Below are 16281 nucleotides of genomic sequence, written 5' to 3'. Positions count from 1 at the left end.
TAACTGGAAAAGGCCTTGCAGTCTGTGCTTTCAACTACTCCACGCGAGCTGGGAACACTGGCTGCAAAAGAGCCCATTGCCTCACCTTCGATGCACGAAAGCAAAAATGATCTGTCTGAACTGAAGGTGATGATCGCTGAGCTCAAGCAAGCTCAAGCAAGAGATAAAGAAAGATATAAAGAAAAGCGAGTAGGCAAATGAGAAGGCAAGGGAAAATGCAAATGAGAAGCTAAATGAGACGCTGCGACAGACATGGCAGCAGGATAATAAAGACTTGGAGAACTGCATATGTATTCGCTTTGAGGCACTCTTTAAAGATATGGTGGGTAAAATTGAAGAGCACATTCAGGGAACCATTTTTAAACTGAGCACATTTGCTGATCAGCTGGAGGATGTCAAGGAGACATTCACGACTCGGACTGAAACAGCTGAAAATCTAGCTGCCAGTGCTGAAGAAAAAGTAACAACTGCCAACTCCAAATGTAAAAAACTCGGAGACAGACTTGCTGCTTTGGAAAATGGAAGCAGAAGGAATAATATTAGAATCGAAGGTCTACCTGAGAATCGAGAAAGTCCAAACCCAGTGAAATTCGCAGCTGAACTATTTTCTAATTGGAGAGGACTTTAAAGCAGATTCTGAGATAGCAGCTGCTTATCGCGTACGTGGATCAAATACCGTTAGACCTAGATCTTTTATTATTCGCTTCGAGAGATTATTATTTAAGATAGAGGTGATGGCACTCCTCAGACACAAGCAAGAGATTATTTATGAAAATAATCACATTCGTATCTTCCCTGATTTCTCTCCAGCAACAGCTACTAAACGTGCAGCCTTCTACAACATTAAACAGCGGTTACAGCAAGCCAATATCAAATATAGCCTCTTGCATCCTGCCAAACTGAAAGTGGAATTGCACTGTCAATTTTATGTCTTTGCCAGCAAGGAAGAAGCAGAAAAGGAATTAAGAAAGCTGATCCCGACACTATTTTGAAACACAATAGTGACTCAAACCTGTCATGACATGGCAAGGATAAATAACCTACTGTCTGATCTATTTGTTAAGATACAGGTTTTTATCATTATATATCCTCTTTATTACTCGGACGCTATCTGTTTATGTTTTAATTACAGTTATAGACGTTTGTGATTAATTCTTTTTTAAAAAATTTTTTTTCTTATCTTATTTATTTTTTTCTACCCTAAAGGAGACTGTTTAACATCATACTCTTGGTTTATTGTTATTGTTATTATTGCTTTAAGACTTACTATGCTTATTCTGGACCACTTTCTAACACCATTCCCCAGGTTTATTATCTTAATACATTAAGATTGCTGAAGATTATATATATTTTAAGTTCATAGTTTGTTAAGGATTATATTTTAGGCATATAGTATTTAGACTATATTGGCAATAGATATCTCTATTTTTTAATCCTAAAATGCCGCTGCATGGGGGCTTGTTTTGCTTTGGACGTGCTCTGTCTCTGGGTATGTCAGAGGACCGGGACTGTGTGAAGTGGGGTCCAGCCTCACGTGGAAGGCAAAATGGGAGGGTGGGGGGAGAGAAATAGAGCAGGCTATATCTAAATCTAATCTATCTTTTCAATCTTTATAATTATAACTACCAACATAACAATAGGCTGCATGGCAATAACTCTTTGGAAAATAGGAAATTAAGGTTAAAGCTGTCTCACTTCCAGTTAAGACTATAAAATGACATCAAAAATTCAGAATCAGTGTCTCCATGATGGGACAGTTAACATACGTTTCTTCCAGTGTGGGTCACAAAAAGTTCTCTAGTATTTCATTATAACTTTCTGAATTGATGGTGACCATTGTTCCCCCTCCTCAAAAAAGTAAGGGCCTGCAATACCAAATTCTGTAACGGCGTACCAAACTGTAATACGCTTACTGTGCAGGGCTCTCTGATGAAGTTAATGACGGTTGGTTTCAGCCCAATAGCTAAAGTTTTGCTTATTTACGTAACCATTCAAACGAAAATGTGCCTTGTCGCTGCACATGATGATGGCATCCCGATGAACAGTTGGCTCTCCCAGTCTCTCTCAGTGAGTTTCTGCACTACCATCATTTTGTATGGATGGAAATCAAGGTCCTCATGCAAAATCCTCCTTAAAGACATGTTGGAAACATATTAGGCAGAAGCATGTTTGCGCGCTGAACATCAAGGAGACTGCAAAATTGATGCCCTCACAGTTTGGATGTTTTTAGGTGTTCGTACAGTCTGAGGATGGCCTGGAGATTTTCTGTTCAATGTTGTACCCATCTATTTAAATTTAGCCACCCACTGAAGACCTGTTTTCCAATTTGGGATGTCACCGTTAGGAGGAATGCTGAAGGCGCAATGCATAGTGATGATGGATTAGTGATTTTTGAAGAACGGTTTGACAGTGAAAGCACGTTGAGCACTGGACCAAGGCATGTTGCCGACTGAAAACTACAAGGGATTGTATATCAAAGGACCTCCACCCCAACCCACTCGGCTGCCTCTACCTTGTGCAATGACCTTGAGAAATACAGTACTTCATTTCGTTCACCATGTGTATATATATATATATATATATATATATATGATATATACAGTCACACATGTGCACATGGGAAACCGGTAAAGGGCTCAAAAGAAGGTAATTCCTGGTCAAACCAGGGAGTGGCACAGTGTATTGATGTCACTTCCGATTCTGACCCAGAAGACATCACTTCCAGTTCCGTCCCAGAAGATGTCACTTCCATGCCAACAGAAGAGCCCACCTCCTAATGACCTAATTTCCAGTCCCAGTCCCAAGATACTGCCATGTTTTCTAACCTAGCCTGTTCAACTCTGTTTTGGACTCTTGTCTGTAAAGACCATGTTTCTCAACCTTTTTGCATTTGCAGCCAGTTCTCAAGTATACAGAACACTGCCCCAAACCCCTCTCTCTCCTTCTCTCCCTATATATATATATATATATATATATATATATATATATAATTGTCAAGGATGGCAGGGGCGACGACCTGGCCGGGACACCTTCAGAGACCGGAAGTGGCCATGCGTCCAACTGAGATAACGTGGGGGCCACCATCCTGGTTGCTTTGGGGGCCACGGGTAGAGGGCTTGGAAGCCCAACCCTGTAGGGAACCGTGGTCACCGCCAGGGGGCGCCCAATGCCTTGGGGACCCTGGACCTCAGCACTTCCACCACACCAGGAAGTGCTGGGGGGAAGAAGAAGAGGGACACCCGGAGAGCTTCCGGGAGAACAGCCGGCATTTCCGCCACACTGGGGCGTGTCCAGGGGGGGAATGCCGGGAAACACCTGTAGCTCATCCGGGTATATATAAAAGGGGCTGTCTCCCTTCATTCATGGCTGGAGTCGGGTGGAAGGACGACGAAGCAGAGAGAGAGTGGAGGCGGCCCGAAGAAAGGCAAGGTGTTGTTTGGCCAGGACTTTGGGGACTTGGGGGGTTTGTGTGGCACTTTGAATTGTAAATATTATATAAAATAAAGGTGTGGTGGTGACTTTTAACATGTCTGCCTGTCTGTGTCCGGACCATAGCCACATCTGGCGTAGGTGGCAGGATGCTCCATCTGGTGCAAGACGGGGACCTGATTTAATAAATCTTGATGTGGACAGCCCGGCGCAGCAGGGGACCCCACCCACGTGCCGCGGGAGTGGCGTGCACACAGCCCCAAGGGTAAAAGTACCCCACGGACCGCCAGGGGTCCGCGGGAGAGCTGCTTTTCCCTGAGGAGGATCGACGGCGTGTGGAGCGGGGCTGCAGCAGGCTCCTGCGGGCGCGCTGTTGCTGGAGGCGCCCGGGACGGCATTGCGTCTAGGGAGGCCACGCCGAGGACGTCTCCTCGGTCAGATGGGACCCGGGAGGTGAGTTCCCTGCCTATCGGCAGCCGGCCCTGGGGGGCCGGGCGTGTGTTCTTTCTTGCAGGCAGGGACTGCCCGGATCCGCGTCAGTGGAAGTCATGGAAAAGTAGCCGCTGCAGCAACAGCAAGGCTGCCAGCAAGCATGTCGCCGCCGCAGGAGGTGAGGCAAAATGGCCGCGGACCAGATGTCCCTCCCCCTGACAGGCACGCGATTGGATGGTGTGTCTTGCGTGCCCGCCAATGACTGTATAGAGGCCGGACCAAGGAATGCCCATCACGTGCTGGGGGAGACCCGACTGGGCCGGAGGAAGAGGCCCACAGGAAGTTGCCAGCGTCCGGGGCTGACTGACAGGTAGGCTCCGTGTCGGTTAACTTCCTGTCTTTGCCGGCTGCTCTGTCGGAGCTGGAGGCGTGCCTTCAGCCCGCGGAGCAGCGTTTTTCGCAGGTGCTACGTGCCCTCCGGGCGGATTTGTGGTTCCTGGAGATGAAGGCAGTCGTGTCTATTGAAGAGCTATTGATGGCGATTAAACGGCATGACGTTGGATTCTTCAGTCGGAGGTGTACGGCAGGGAAGGTGAGTACAGCCGTCCCCGTACAGCATGAAGGAGGGTCTGCTGAAAACGGCTGTGAAGCTAATGAGCAGTTTCAAGTAAGCAGCCCTCCAACAGTGGATGCGGCGCAGGGGGCTGTGCGCGTGGTGAGGGGAGAGACAGCAAGGGGGCTGGCAGGACACAGGCTGTTGAGTGCCCCAGGTCCTAGTGCCCTCCACTCCAAGTCGGCTGCAGTCTCGCGCCGCTCTACAGGGATGCAGACGGGAAGGAGGCTCTTTCTTTTCAATAAGGAGACTCAGACTGTCAGGACGTCCCACAGCGACAGGAGGAATCGGAGGGTGAATGCTGGTTCCTCCGATAGGATGGGACGTGGTGCTGGGTGCACACGACCGGGTGCTGGCCACCCTATGCGGGGGCAGAGGGAACCCTTGAGGTCAGCGGAGAGGAAAGGAGTGCAGGTGGTTCCGTCTATTCCAGCGACGGGGGGCACGGAACCCGCGGAGAGGGTGCCAAACAGGCAAGTGCCGGGGTGCCAGATGAAGGGGGGTACGCTGCCAGTGCGTGGCACAAAGGGACGCCAGGGAAGGGCGTCCAGGCAGCGGTTCTGCCCCTTTCTTTCTGTCTATTTCAGGACCGGACCCCGGACTGGCAGTAGGACCCACTTCGTTGGGAACCTGCCCTCAGGAGACGGGCCGTCGGCGGGAAGGACTCTCCGCTGGCAAGGGGGTGCCACCATGGCTGCCGGAGGCCACATAGGAGCGAGTGGCTCCTACCAAAGGGGCGCGGAAACCTTGGAAGGGGTGCCAAACGAGTGGGCACCAGTGTGCCGGTAAGAGGGGAGAGCGCAACCTGTGCAAGGCACAGGAGGACACCAACTGGTGGTGTCCAGGTGGCGTCTCCGCCCCTATCCCTGGGAGAACATGGCTGGACCTCGGCGGCACAGAAGTAGAACCCGCTTCGGGGGTATGCTGCACTCGCGGGACGTGCCGCTCCTCCCGAGTGGTCTCGCTGGCTGTGGAGCAGTGACAAGGATGCCAGGGGCAACGACCCAGCCGGGACACCTTCAGGGACCGGAAGTGGGCGTGCGCCCAACTGGGATCACGTGGGGGCCACCATCCTGGTTGCTTTGGGTGCCACGGGTAGAGGGCTTGGAAGCCCAACCCTGTAGGGACCCGTGGTCACCGCCAGGGGGCGCCCCAATGCCTTGGGGACCCCGGACCTCAGCACTTCCGCCACACCAGGAAGTGCTGGGGGGAAGAAGAAGAGGGACACCCAGAGAGCTTCCGGGAGAACAGCCGGCATTTACGCCACACTGGGTTGTGTCCAGGGGGGAATGCCGGGAAACACCTGGAGCTCATCCGGGTTCATATAAAAGGGGCCGTCTCCCTTCATTCAGGGCTGGAGTCGGGTGGAAGAAGGACGAAGCAGAGAGAGAGTGGAGGTGGCCCGAAGAAAGGCAAGGTGTTGTTTGGCCAGGACTTTGGGGACTTGGGGGTTTTGTGGCACTTTGAATTGTAAATATTGTATAAAATAAATGTGTGGTGGTGACTTTTAACATGTCTGCCTGTCTGTGTCCGGGCCATTGCCACAATATATATATACACATACACAAAAACACACACACACACACACACACACATACATAAGTGCATGTCTCAATTTGCAACAATTCTGCAAATATGAGCAAGCTCACAAAACTCCTCTCTTTTCAGCTGAATTTTAATTAATTTTCATGTAGCAACTATAGCTTTTACTTAAAAATGACGCAAACTAGTTTTGACACAGATGAATACATATCAGCTGCCAATGAATGTGAGAAATAACACTGCACACTGCAGAATTTGTCAACATTTTGTACACCACACTGAATCTAACTGGTAGTATACGTAGCCACTCAAAGTTTAGTCAGCAGCACAATCAGGAACTGGCCATTATCTGAGTAATATTAACTGCTGCTTGTAACTCCTAAGTATGTGTTCTACCTATGTCTTCTAAGGGAATACAACTGCTGGGAGGGGCAGCGGACATAGTGAGTGAAGCCTGAGTAAAGATAGTGCCTTTCTGCTGAGGGATCAATTGTCAGCTAGTGATGTTTTTTTGTGCCATAATTATGCCATTTCCAACTGTATTAAGTACTGTACCATTATGAAAAATTTTAGGATATTTAAGCATAAAGTCAACAAACTGTACATAAACAAAAATGAACCCCAGGTACCTTTAAGTTATTTGTGGTTTATGATTTAATCTAAAGTAATATTGTTTCACTGTCACTTTATTAATATGTTTGAAATATTTTTTTCTGTGTAAGTAATAAAGCATTGTGCATTTTTGAAAATGTTTCAATTCTACAATCACTGCAAAAGTAAAGTAAGGTATCAGGAAGAATAAAACAACACAATCTTATCAGTAAATACAAATATTACAGCATGCATTTACTGATTTTAGTATGGCACTGACAGATAGCTTTTAAGTAGTCAGTAAAGAAAAAGAACTGCATGTTTCACAGTTCAGTTAAAGATTCATTAAGCACATTAGACAAGTGTCTTTGATTCCACCCGACTAGGGGTAATATGATACAGGACCTTGGGATGCGGTAATGTCTTAAATGAAAATAACTACAGCAGATGACATCTCAGTCATGAGGTGAATCAAAAGGGCCAGTGATGAAATTAGGTTCTGTACGGAGCTATGATCAACCTCTGTCATTATTTTCTCACTCTCCTATAAGCCTAATGATAAACTGCTCATCTAACAACTGTATTTCCATTCTCAGCCATTTTAAGGTTTATTTATTTATTTTCCATTTTGTGACAGGAAACTTAATTGATTAAACCTAGGTCTGGGATCAGACACTATAGGATGCAGACTTCTATTTGTTGATTACTATTGATTTTCTTTGATAATTCATTTAAAAATCAATAACTAGGAAGAAAGGAAAGCATAGTTTACACATACTTTTAACATGCTATTGCACACTGAAAGAGGCTTCAGTTTTGGCAGGATGCTGGCAGCCAATTACGAGAAAAGCTCTTAACAGGTGAAAGTGAGGGCTTCAGATCGATCCCCTGTTTTCTCTCCCAATCAGACAGAGTGGCTATAAATCATGCTCATCTCTTGTTATTTTAAGACAACTAGGAAGAAAATAACTTTAAACTCTTCTTTAGTCTGTTAGGTACACCTACAATACTTTAAATAGAATGACAGCCATCCAATACCTAGAAATCTTAATATTGTTTTAAAATATTTCTTTGCAAATATAACAAATGAACTATAGCATTTCATTTTGTATCTCATTTCTTTATTAACTTTCCTTTGAAAATATTAAAAATAACTCTTTACCTGGAATTCATTCGTGCCCTGAGTTTTTTGGCTTTTTTCCTTGATTTCTGTTTCTCTTCTCCATCTTTCACTGGCTCTACTTGTACAAAGCTGTCAGTTACAATGTCCACAATATACTTCTTCAACGACAGGTGCTCCTTAAAAAATAATAAATACATTATAGAAATTCCTCTTAACGGCTTATTTAAAATAAAAACTGCCCCGGCAATATAATTAATTTTACTTTTTAAAATTGTTGTTATAAAAAATCAAGTTTAGTTAGATATAATTAGATTATATCAGATTAGATAAAGTTTATTAATACCAAGAGGAATTTAGATGCATACAGCAGCAGAAACTCAAAGGACAAATACAGTCAATCAACCAATACTGTATATTGTACAGAAACTGCAAAATAAATTTAAATTTAAAAAATTAATTTAATTTAAAGAGTATCAGCATTTAGTTTGGGGCATTCGAAGGAAGCACTTAATTGCTTGATAGCATCGGGCAGAAATGATCCCCGGAAGCACTTCTTAGCATAGTTAAAACCAGCTAAACTTTACTAGAAAAACTTTATTAAGACTGACCAAAAAAACTAAAACAGTAAGTCTGTATATTTGTTGGGATGCTGAGTTTTGCATTGTTCATGTGTATCTTTAACATTTATGGAAGTTGGGCACTGAAATGGTAAAATAAAAACATGGGAAACATTTGCCAGAAACACCTAAAAACAAATATGGAAGAGTTGAGAATATTGGATTCAATATTACTGATTATTTGCCACCTGGCAATTGCTCCTAGTCAGATTACCACAAATTACAGAGCACACATAATCTGTGGCACAGCACTGAATTTTTCACAACCGCATAATGATTAGGCAAACGAAAAGACTTCTTTGGGTTATGACCTAAATAGTGGGGCTTGGGCAAATGTGCAGGAGGGTCTGAACATGTCCAGATCAACCCAAAATTAAAAACTGGTCCACAGAATCATGTAGGAGATTATTTTGTATCTGCTTATATATTAGACATTGCTGTTGTTAATGAGGAGATCCAAAAAGTACATAGGAGAATAACTTTTAAAAAAGCACTAAAATTATCCAATTGTTCAATGACAGTAGGCAAATACTTGACCAAGAAATCTTGGTTCAAATAACAATATTCAGTACATCCCCAAAATTTGCGGGAGTTACGTTCCTAGCACACCTGCTAATTGTGAAAAACCGCAAATTTTGGATGTGGGTAAAAAAAAAAAAATGCCTATTTTCATAGTTTAAACCCTACATATGCCGCAAAACACTTTAGTTTAATTTCAAACTCAGCTTAATACATTACCTAAAAATAAAGAATGCAAAGGTAAACCTGTATACTGTACTGCTATGTTTCCCGCTGTGCTATAATATAAAATATCGATGTTACCGCTGTATGTACTGTAATTCATGCAAGTGTGCTTTCATTGCCAGAAGTCTTAGAGGGTGCAGCTCGTTTCAGCGGCATCTTGGGGCTTTACTGCAATAATGATAATTTTACACAATGCTAATGAACTGTAAAAACTATTTAAAAAAACTACTGGAATAATATGTACAAAGTGCAACTGACACAATGGATGTAAATCACTGAACCAACTGCGCTTGAACTGACTGCACGCAAGCACACAGAGGTAAGCGCTGATGCTGACAGGCTAGTCTTAGTGCAGCTGCAGTACTGCAGTGTGTCCGGGATGACAAGTCAGCCATAGACCACAGCAGTTAGTTATCAATTAAACAATGGACAAACATCATAGAGGAGCACAACCTCAAACAGGAAAAGAGAATGCCTGGGGGAGGAGAGAGAAACAAAGCAATCAGCCAAAAAGGACAGGTGCTGTTCAGGCTTTTAAGTAAACGGAAAACACAAGAACATGCAGCTGGAGATGTATCACAGTCAATCAGCAGCAAGGAGAAATGAATAACGCTGTAGCGGTCTGGTGCCGCTAAGATTCACACCATCAAGAAGACGGTGATTTATTTATTTTTATGGTGGAGAGTCCAGGGACGCACACAGCCTTGACCCAACTAGCGCGCACTCACAAACAGAGAAAAAATAAAAAAATAAAGCAAACCAGTAATCAAACAGCAAATAAATAATGTAATGAAAACAAATGAAATAAGAAAACAATGATACCACCCCTGTTCCCCTTATGGCCATTAATATTAAATACAACAAAGCACAAACAAAACACACACAGTAAATCATGAAGAAGTTCATGTAAAATGGCAATGGATGAAATGTAATGATGAAAATAGACAGTCCAGAGATCTGCGCTTTGAATGGGAATGTAAAAATAGTTCCTGAAATGGTGAAGATGGGTGGACAGGTTCAGGAGCATTCCTTTCTTTGCAGGATGGCTATTAATCTACTTACAGTCCTCATATACACAGGTAGACGGCAGACAATCCAGATGCTAACCACGAAACGATCCAGGACAAAATGAATAAGTACAGGTAAACCAGCAGAAGGCAGACATACAGGAACTTGAAACACTTTTTTTTTGCTTTTGGTCACCGGCCCCCTTTTTAAAAGCCGCGCTGACATTCTTTGACCTCAACAGCCCCAGCACCCTCAGCAGAAGACCAATTAGATCCACTGCAGGGACTGCTGGGAGATGCAGTTTCAAATTCTATTGGCTACTTTCACCGTCCCAAGCTGCAGTTCTCTCTACAGTACAATACTGCCATGAAAAAAGCCATAAAAATTGTGGAGGATATCGGCAGTTTCCGCTAACAATTATTAGTTAGGTTCTAAGGAAAAATCTGCAAATGACTAAACACGCAAACTCTGAACCGCGACTTCGCGGGGGTCTACTGTACTATAGTCTATCACAAGCACAACACATTACAGAAAAATGACTGGCTGTTGAAACACTGCAAGCTCTGAATCAACCTACAGAAATAAGAGCTGAAAAAGAGTTTACCCCACCATCCAATCTGACCATGAACGATTTATTTTTATTATTTATTTTGATCAATTCTAAAATGATTAAAATATTTAGGAAACTATGACATTTTTCTCTGCACCAGTATACAAAGTATAACTGGTTTGAATATAGCACACTAAGACCATAAATCCAACCCTATAATACACTCCAGCGAGCACATCAAGTTTATGAACTGAAATTATGAGATCTGCTTCTTTATGATATTAAGATTACTACAGTTTACAACAGTAAACCAAAACAGGAACCAAAGCATAGAGAGAACTGTACATTGCAACAGGTACACACGTCATAAATGTAGGGAGGATGGTCCTTGCGTGTGTGTGAACTGTTAACATTTGAATCTGATGATTGCATATAGCGCTGCACTGACCTCTCTGTACTATTCTTTCCTCTGCATGTCCTGGAGTACAAAAGAAACACCACCATACAGCAACATGTGGGGACTGGCAAGATCGGGGAAAAAAAAAACACACACACACAAAACATGCGGTCACTGATTACAAATGCAAGATGTTATGCGAATGAATATGAATAATATGAATAATGTTGCATCTGTGCCAAAATGTTTTCCGAAATGTACTATACAGGTCATAAAATGAGTTATTCCAAATATCATATACTAGCAAAATACCCGCGCTTCGCAGTGGAGAAGTAGTGTTTTAAAGAAGTTATGAAAATGAAAAGCAAACATTTTAAAAATAACGTAAGATGATTGTTAATGTAATTGTTTTGTCATTGATATTGAGTGTTGTTGTCATATCTATCTATTTATATATATATATATATATATATATATATATATTTATATATATCTGTATATATCTGTATATATATATTTATATATATCTGTATATATATATTTATATATATCTGTATATATCTGTATATATATATATATATATATATATATATATATATATAGCAAAATACCTACGATTGGCAGCGAGAAGTAAAAAGAAAAGGAAACATTTTAATAATAACGTAACATGATTGACAATGTAATTGTTTTGTCATTGTCATGAGTGTTGCTGGCATATATATATAAATATATATATATATATATATATATATACATCTATACACAGTTATATATATATATATACATATACACACATACATATATATACATACTGTATATATACATACTGTATATATACATACTGTATATACACATATACATATCTACATATATACTGTATATACACATTTATATATACAAATCTACATATATATATCCACATATATATATATATATAGGTGGGACTCGATTAAAAAATTAATCCAATTAATTAGAGGCTGTGTAAGAATTAATCTTGATTAATCGTATGTAATCGCACAGCGTAAATTTGCCCCAAATCGCAAATGTTTTTTTTTAATTTAAAAGTGTTTTAGTGGGCGACAGAATCAAATAATAGACATGTACATGAATACTGTAAACTGAAGCTGTTTTAATTTCTGAAAAAAAAAAAGCCTTTAAACTGCATTTGAATTCAAAACAGAAACAAAAATATCATCCCTGGTTAAAATTGGGCAGACTTAAAAATAAAGTGGTAGTTTAAGTACTTTAAGTAGATTTTCAGAATAGTATTGTCTTTAAATAATAATAACCAAAATTTCAACATAAAGTGCAGTTTTTCTTCTTAAAAAATAAGTCAGAAACATAAAAGGTAATTTGACCAACTTAATCTTTAAACTCTGAGTAACCTTAGCCAAAATTATTTTGTACATTAGGCTAAAACAGTGTGATCATTGAACATTTTGTAATTAGATGTAATTAGAATTACTAACGGTCACGGAAGTCCAATGATCCCCAGTAAGAGCTTTCTGTAATGCATCTAATTTTGCTTGCTTTTCATTGTGCACAAAACCATGCTTTTATCAAGGCTTCGGGAAGTCGAAATGATCAGTCGTAGGAACGCTTTATTCCGACTCTAACATTTTTGTAGCTGTGATGTGTGCATCAGTGTAATGGATGTACCAGGAAATGATGCATTGACAAAAGTTCCCGCTTGCTTGAAATTGAAAGTGTGATTAAATGCGTTATTTTTAACGCGTTATGGAGTACATGCATCGAAGCTTCTCAGCTGTGCTTGTGCTAATAAAGGGAAACATTTTAAAAATAACGTAACATGATTCTGCGTTAACCTAATATTTTTCATACGTCCCAAACCAAGGAGATGCGAAGGTAAAATGAATCAGTAGCGCGCGTACATACTCAGTGCATCCCCTCTCGGGAATCGAACCTCGAATGTCGGCATTAGAGGCGAAGACTCTACAATTGAGCCACAGCATGTGGCTTGTCTATCTGAGTATGTACTGTAGATAGGGGTATATATATACATTTAAATATATACCCGCGTATCGCAGTGGAGAAGTAGAAGTTATGAAAAAGAAAAGGGAACATTTTAAAAATAACGTAACATGATTGTCAATATACAGTAATTGTTTTGTGAGTGTTATTGAATGTTGCTGTCATCAAGGATTTGATTATCATTATTTCTTTCAATCAGGGTCGTATTTGTACGATGTGTTGTGTTCAAGTTACATTCCGTGTTTGTCAATCGTTGTAAAGATGACAGGTTTCATTCATCGATTCGTTTCTTACTGCATCAATAAACAGCTCGTCTTCTTCTTTATCTGAGACCTGACACACTGCATGCACGGGTTTTTTACACTGTCTTCCTTTAGCGGGACATTGACTTTTCCACCGTGTGCTTTGTTTCCACAGTAGCTGCATTTATGAATATGCTTATCAGACGCTTCATATTTTTTGCTGCCTTTTCAACTGTGTAATTCGGTTTTTGTTCAGCGCTCTTTGGAACTGTTGCTTTTTATCTGTGCACTGCGTCAGTTCACGTGAGCCACTCGGTGTACTTGCATCGAAGGTTCCCAGCTGTGCTGGTGCCATCTCGTGCTATGTCCATAGCTTTATTTAATGTTACCTTAGTCCTGGCACTTAAAACTTTCTCTCGCAGTTTCGCTGAGTTTGTGTCAAACACCACCCTGACCATCTCATCTTCCTCTCCATAAGCACAGTCCTTCACCCGTGAATATTTACCCGTGGCAGTTTGCTATTGGATTGCGCTGACGGACGGCCTTCTATGGGCAGGCACTAAATTACAACCGCCAGCGGCAGCCTGTCTATGAACTTAATTTAAAGTGTAGGTTTACATCGTGCTTTGTTTCCGAAGTAGCAGAACTCGCTTCTTATTGTTTCGCTGCCTTCTCAATTATATAATGCATGTTTTCTTGAGCGCTTTTTTGAGGTCTTCCTGGTTTTCTATGTACTGCGTGATTACGTGGGAGGCGTGATGATGTCACACGAAACTCCGCCCCACGGCGTTGAAGCTCATCTCCATTACAGTAAATGGAGAAAAACTGCTTCCAGTTATGACCATTACGCGTAGAATTTCGATATAAAACCTGCCCAACTTTTGTAAGGAAGCTGTAAGGAATCAACCTGCCAAATTTCAGCCTTCCACCCACACGGGAAGTTGGAGAATTAGTGATGAGTCAGTGAGTGAGTGAGTGAGTCAGTGAGTCAGTGAGTGAGTGAGGGCTTTGCCTTTTATTAGTATAGATATCTATGTCTGTTTTTTTTTTTTGTCAGTGCGGCCTTAACGTCATGGACCATAAGGTGCATATTAATTCAGCGTGAGCAGGAACATTCAATAAATCTGAATAAAAAAAATCAAGTGAAGGTGAGATACGAAGAAGGCAGATTCACCAGTGTTTGTGTGGCAGCTTTTATTCATCCAGATCAGGGAATGTCCAGTTCCATTGCCTCAAACCACCACTTACATCTACAGTTATTCCCATGAGCTGTAAAGTAACAGGGTCAGATCCCTGGGGGGGGGGTTTAGTATGTATTGTGATCATGACTGAGAGAATAAAAGCGAAAAAAAAAAAACGGTAACTGTTACAAGTCCTATAAATGTACACCAGCTGTTACAGACACAAATCAAATGAATGTGTTTACTGTATAATATTAACAATAAGAGCAGTTCACTACTCAAAACGGTAAATATATGAGGCAGTCAGGATCGAACCAGGGGACTCTTGATTACACGTCAGCAAATCTTACCGCTACGGCACGGAAACTGTTGTATCATCCTTGAACCTTTTGTGAAAGGGTTTATTTGATCTTTGGACTTCAGGCTCCACACATTCTATAGTTTATGCCTACATTTTGTCATTTATTACTAAAATATGAAAAAGTTTCTGTTTTAACAATGTGTTTACACAGATTATTGTAGAAACGGAACACACATGAAATGCATGTGTTCCAAATAACAATCTATTATTTCCACTCCCAGATAATCAAGGCATGAGATGGGAGAACTTTGTGCACGTTCTGCAGTGGTGGGGGGATGGAATAGCAGGCTGCTTGTCTTTATCGGCACATTTACAGGACAAAAGACGCTGATGGAGAGGTGCGATCGGATTTAAGGTGGGACGGATTTACAAGTTTTTTCGTAGGCTTTGGTAATTCTAGTGTTACGCATACTCCACCTCATACTTTATGGCATTGCCTGATCTGCTTTGCACATGGCTTATATTACTACCTGATCGGTCTTGTGTTTCCTAAAAATGATTAATCTTAGTGATTAATGAGCCATTTTATGATGCTTGTATGTAACGTATAAGCCACTTTATTGTGCAATTTCCAAAACCCCATACAAGTTGCCAATTTACAAGTAAGTATATAGCATTGTTTAGTTAAACCTTTCCCTGAAGTCACCTACAAAAAAGCATCACATATCTACTGAAAAGCAATAGATTGGCAATAATGTCATTATATATTTTCGCCAGTGGTTCTTCAGTGAAATCAAATAAACTTGTTAAAAGCGATATACAAGTGAACAAATATGGCAAACGTATAAATCGCACAAGTTTTAAAATAAACACAAAATAAATGATTGGCATGTTCCACAAATAAACCAAACACACTTTCCTAAAGAACAGCTTGATTTTCTTTTAGATGACAGCAGTGTCTCATCATTTACTAAATCATACAGTGGCCTTTACAATAGTGAGAAAAAAAGTGTGATAAGACTAGAGAATAAAATAGATGAAACAGAAGACTATAAGCCTATGCATTACAACCTCTTTTACTCTCTTTTAAACAAACAGACATCACCTGAACAGCCTAGTGGCAGTTTGCAAAATCATTGTGTATATATTTAAATTATACCATTTATTTTTGTTTCCATAATCATTAAATGAAGAAAATAAAATTATGCATTAAAATTCTCACATTCCTTTGGATGATGCATGGTATAAATATTTCTCAAATATATGGAAAATACTGTAACCAAAGTATAATTCAATTCAAAAAAATAAAACCCACATTATTACTTCTGATGATGGCAGAAGTTCATTTTCAAGACACATTAGTTATGCCCATATCATTCGTTCCATGACAGTGTGGCTTTGCTAATACAACAACAACATTTATTTATATAGCACATTTTCATACAAACAGTAGCTCAAAGTGCTTTACATAATGAAGAATAGAAAAATAAAAGACACAGTAAGAAAATAAAATAAGTCA

General features: G+C 41.0%; 1 protein-coding gene across 2 annotated transcripts in view; it reads right to left on the bottom strand.

Moving 5' to 3' along the window:
• Nucleotides 1-16281, bottom strand: part of scaper (S-phase cyclin A-associated protein in the ER) — a 641491-nt gene that overhangs the window by 298430 nt on the left and 326780 nt on the right. For both annotated transcript variants that reach the window (XM_039773420.1, XM_039773421.1), the window contains exon 20: nucleotides 7770-7906. In XM_039773420.1, the coding sequence (XP_039629354.1) occupies nucleotides 7770-7906 (137 nt within the window). The remainder of the gene's footprint in view (nucleotides 1-7769; nucleotides 7907-16281) is intronic.

Source organism: Polypterus senegalus, chromosome 12 (assembly GCF_016835505.1).
Source record: "Polypterus senegalus isolate Bchr_013 chromosome 12, ASM1683550v1, whole genome shotgun sequence".
In the NCBI taxonomy this organism is placed as follows: domain Eukaryota; kingdom Metazoa; phylum Chordata; class Cladistia; order Polypteriformes; family Polypteridae; genus Polypterus; species Polypterus senegalus.
This window is presented reverse-complemented; position numbering and strand designations above follow the sequence as displayed.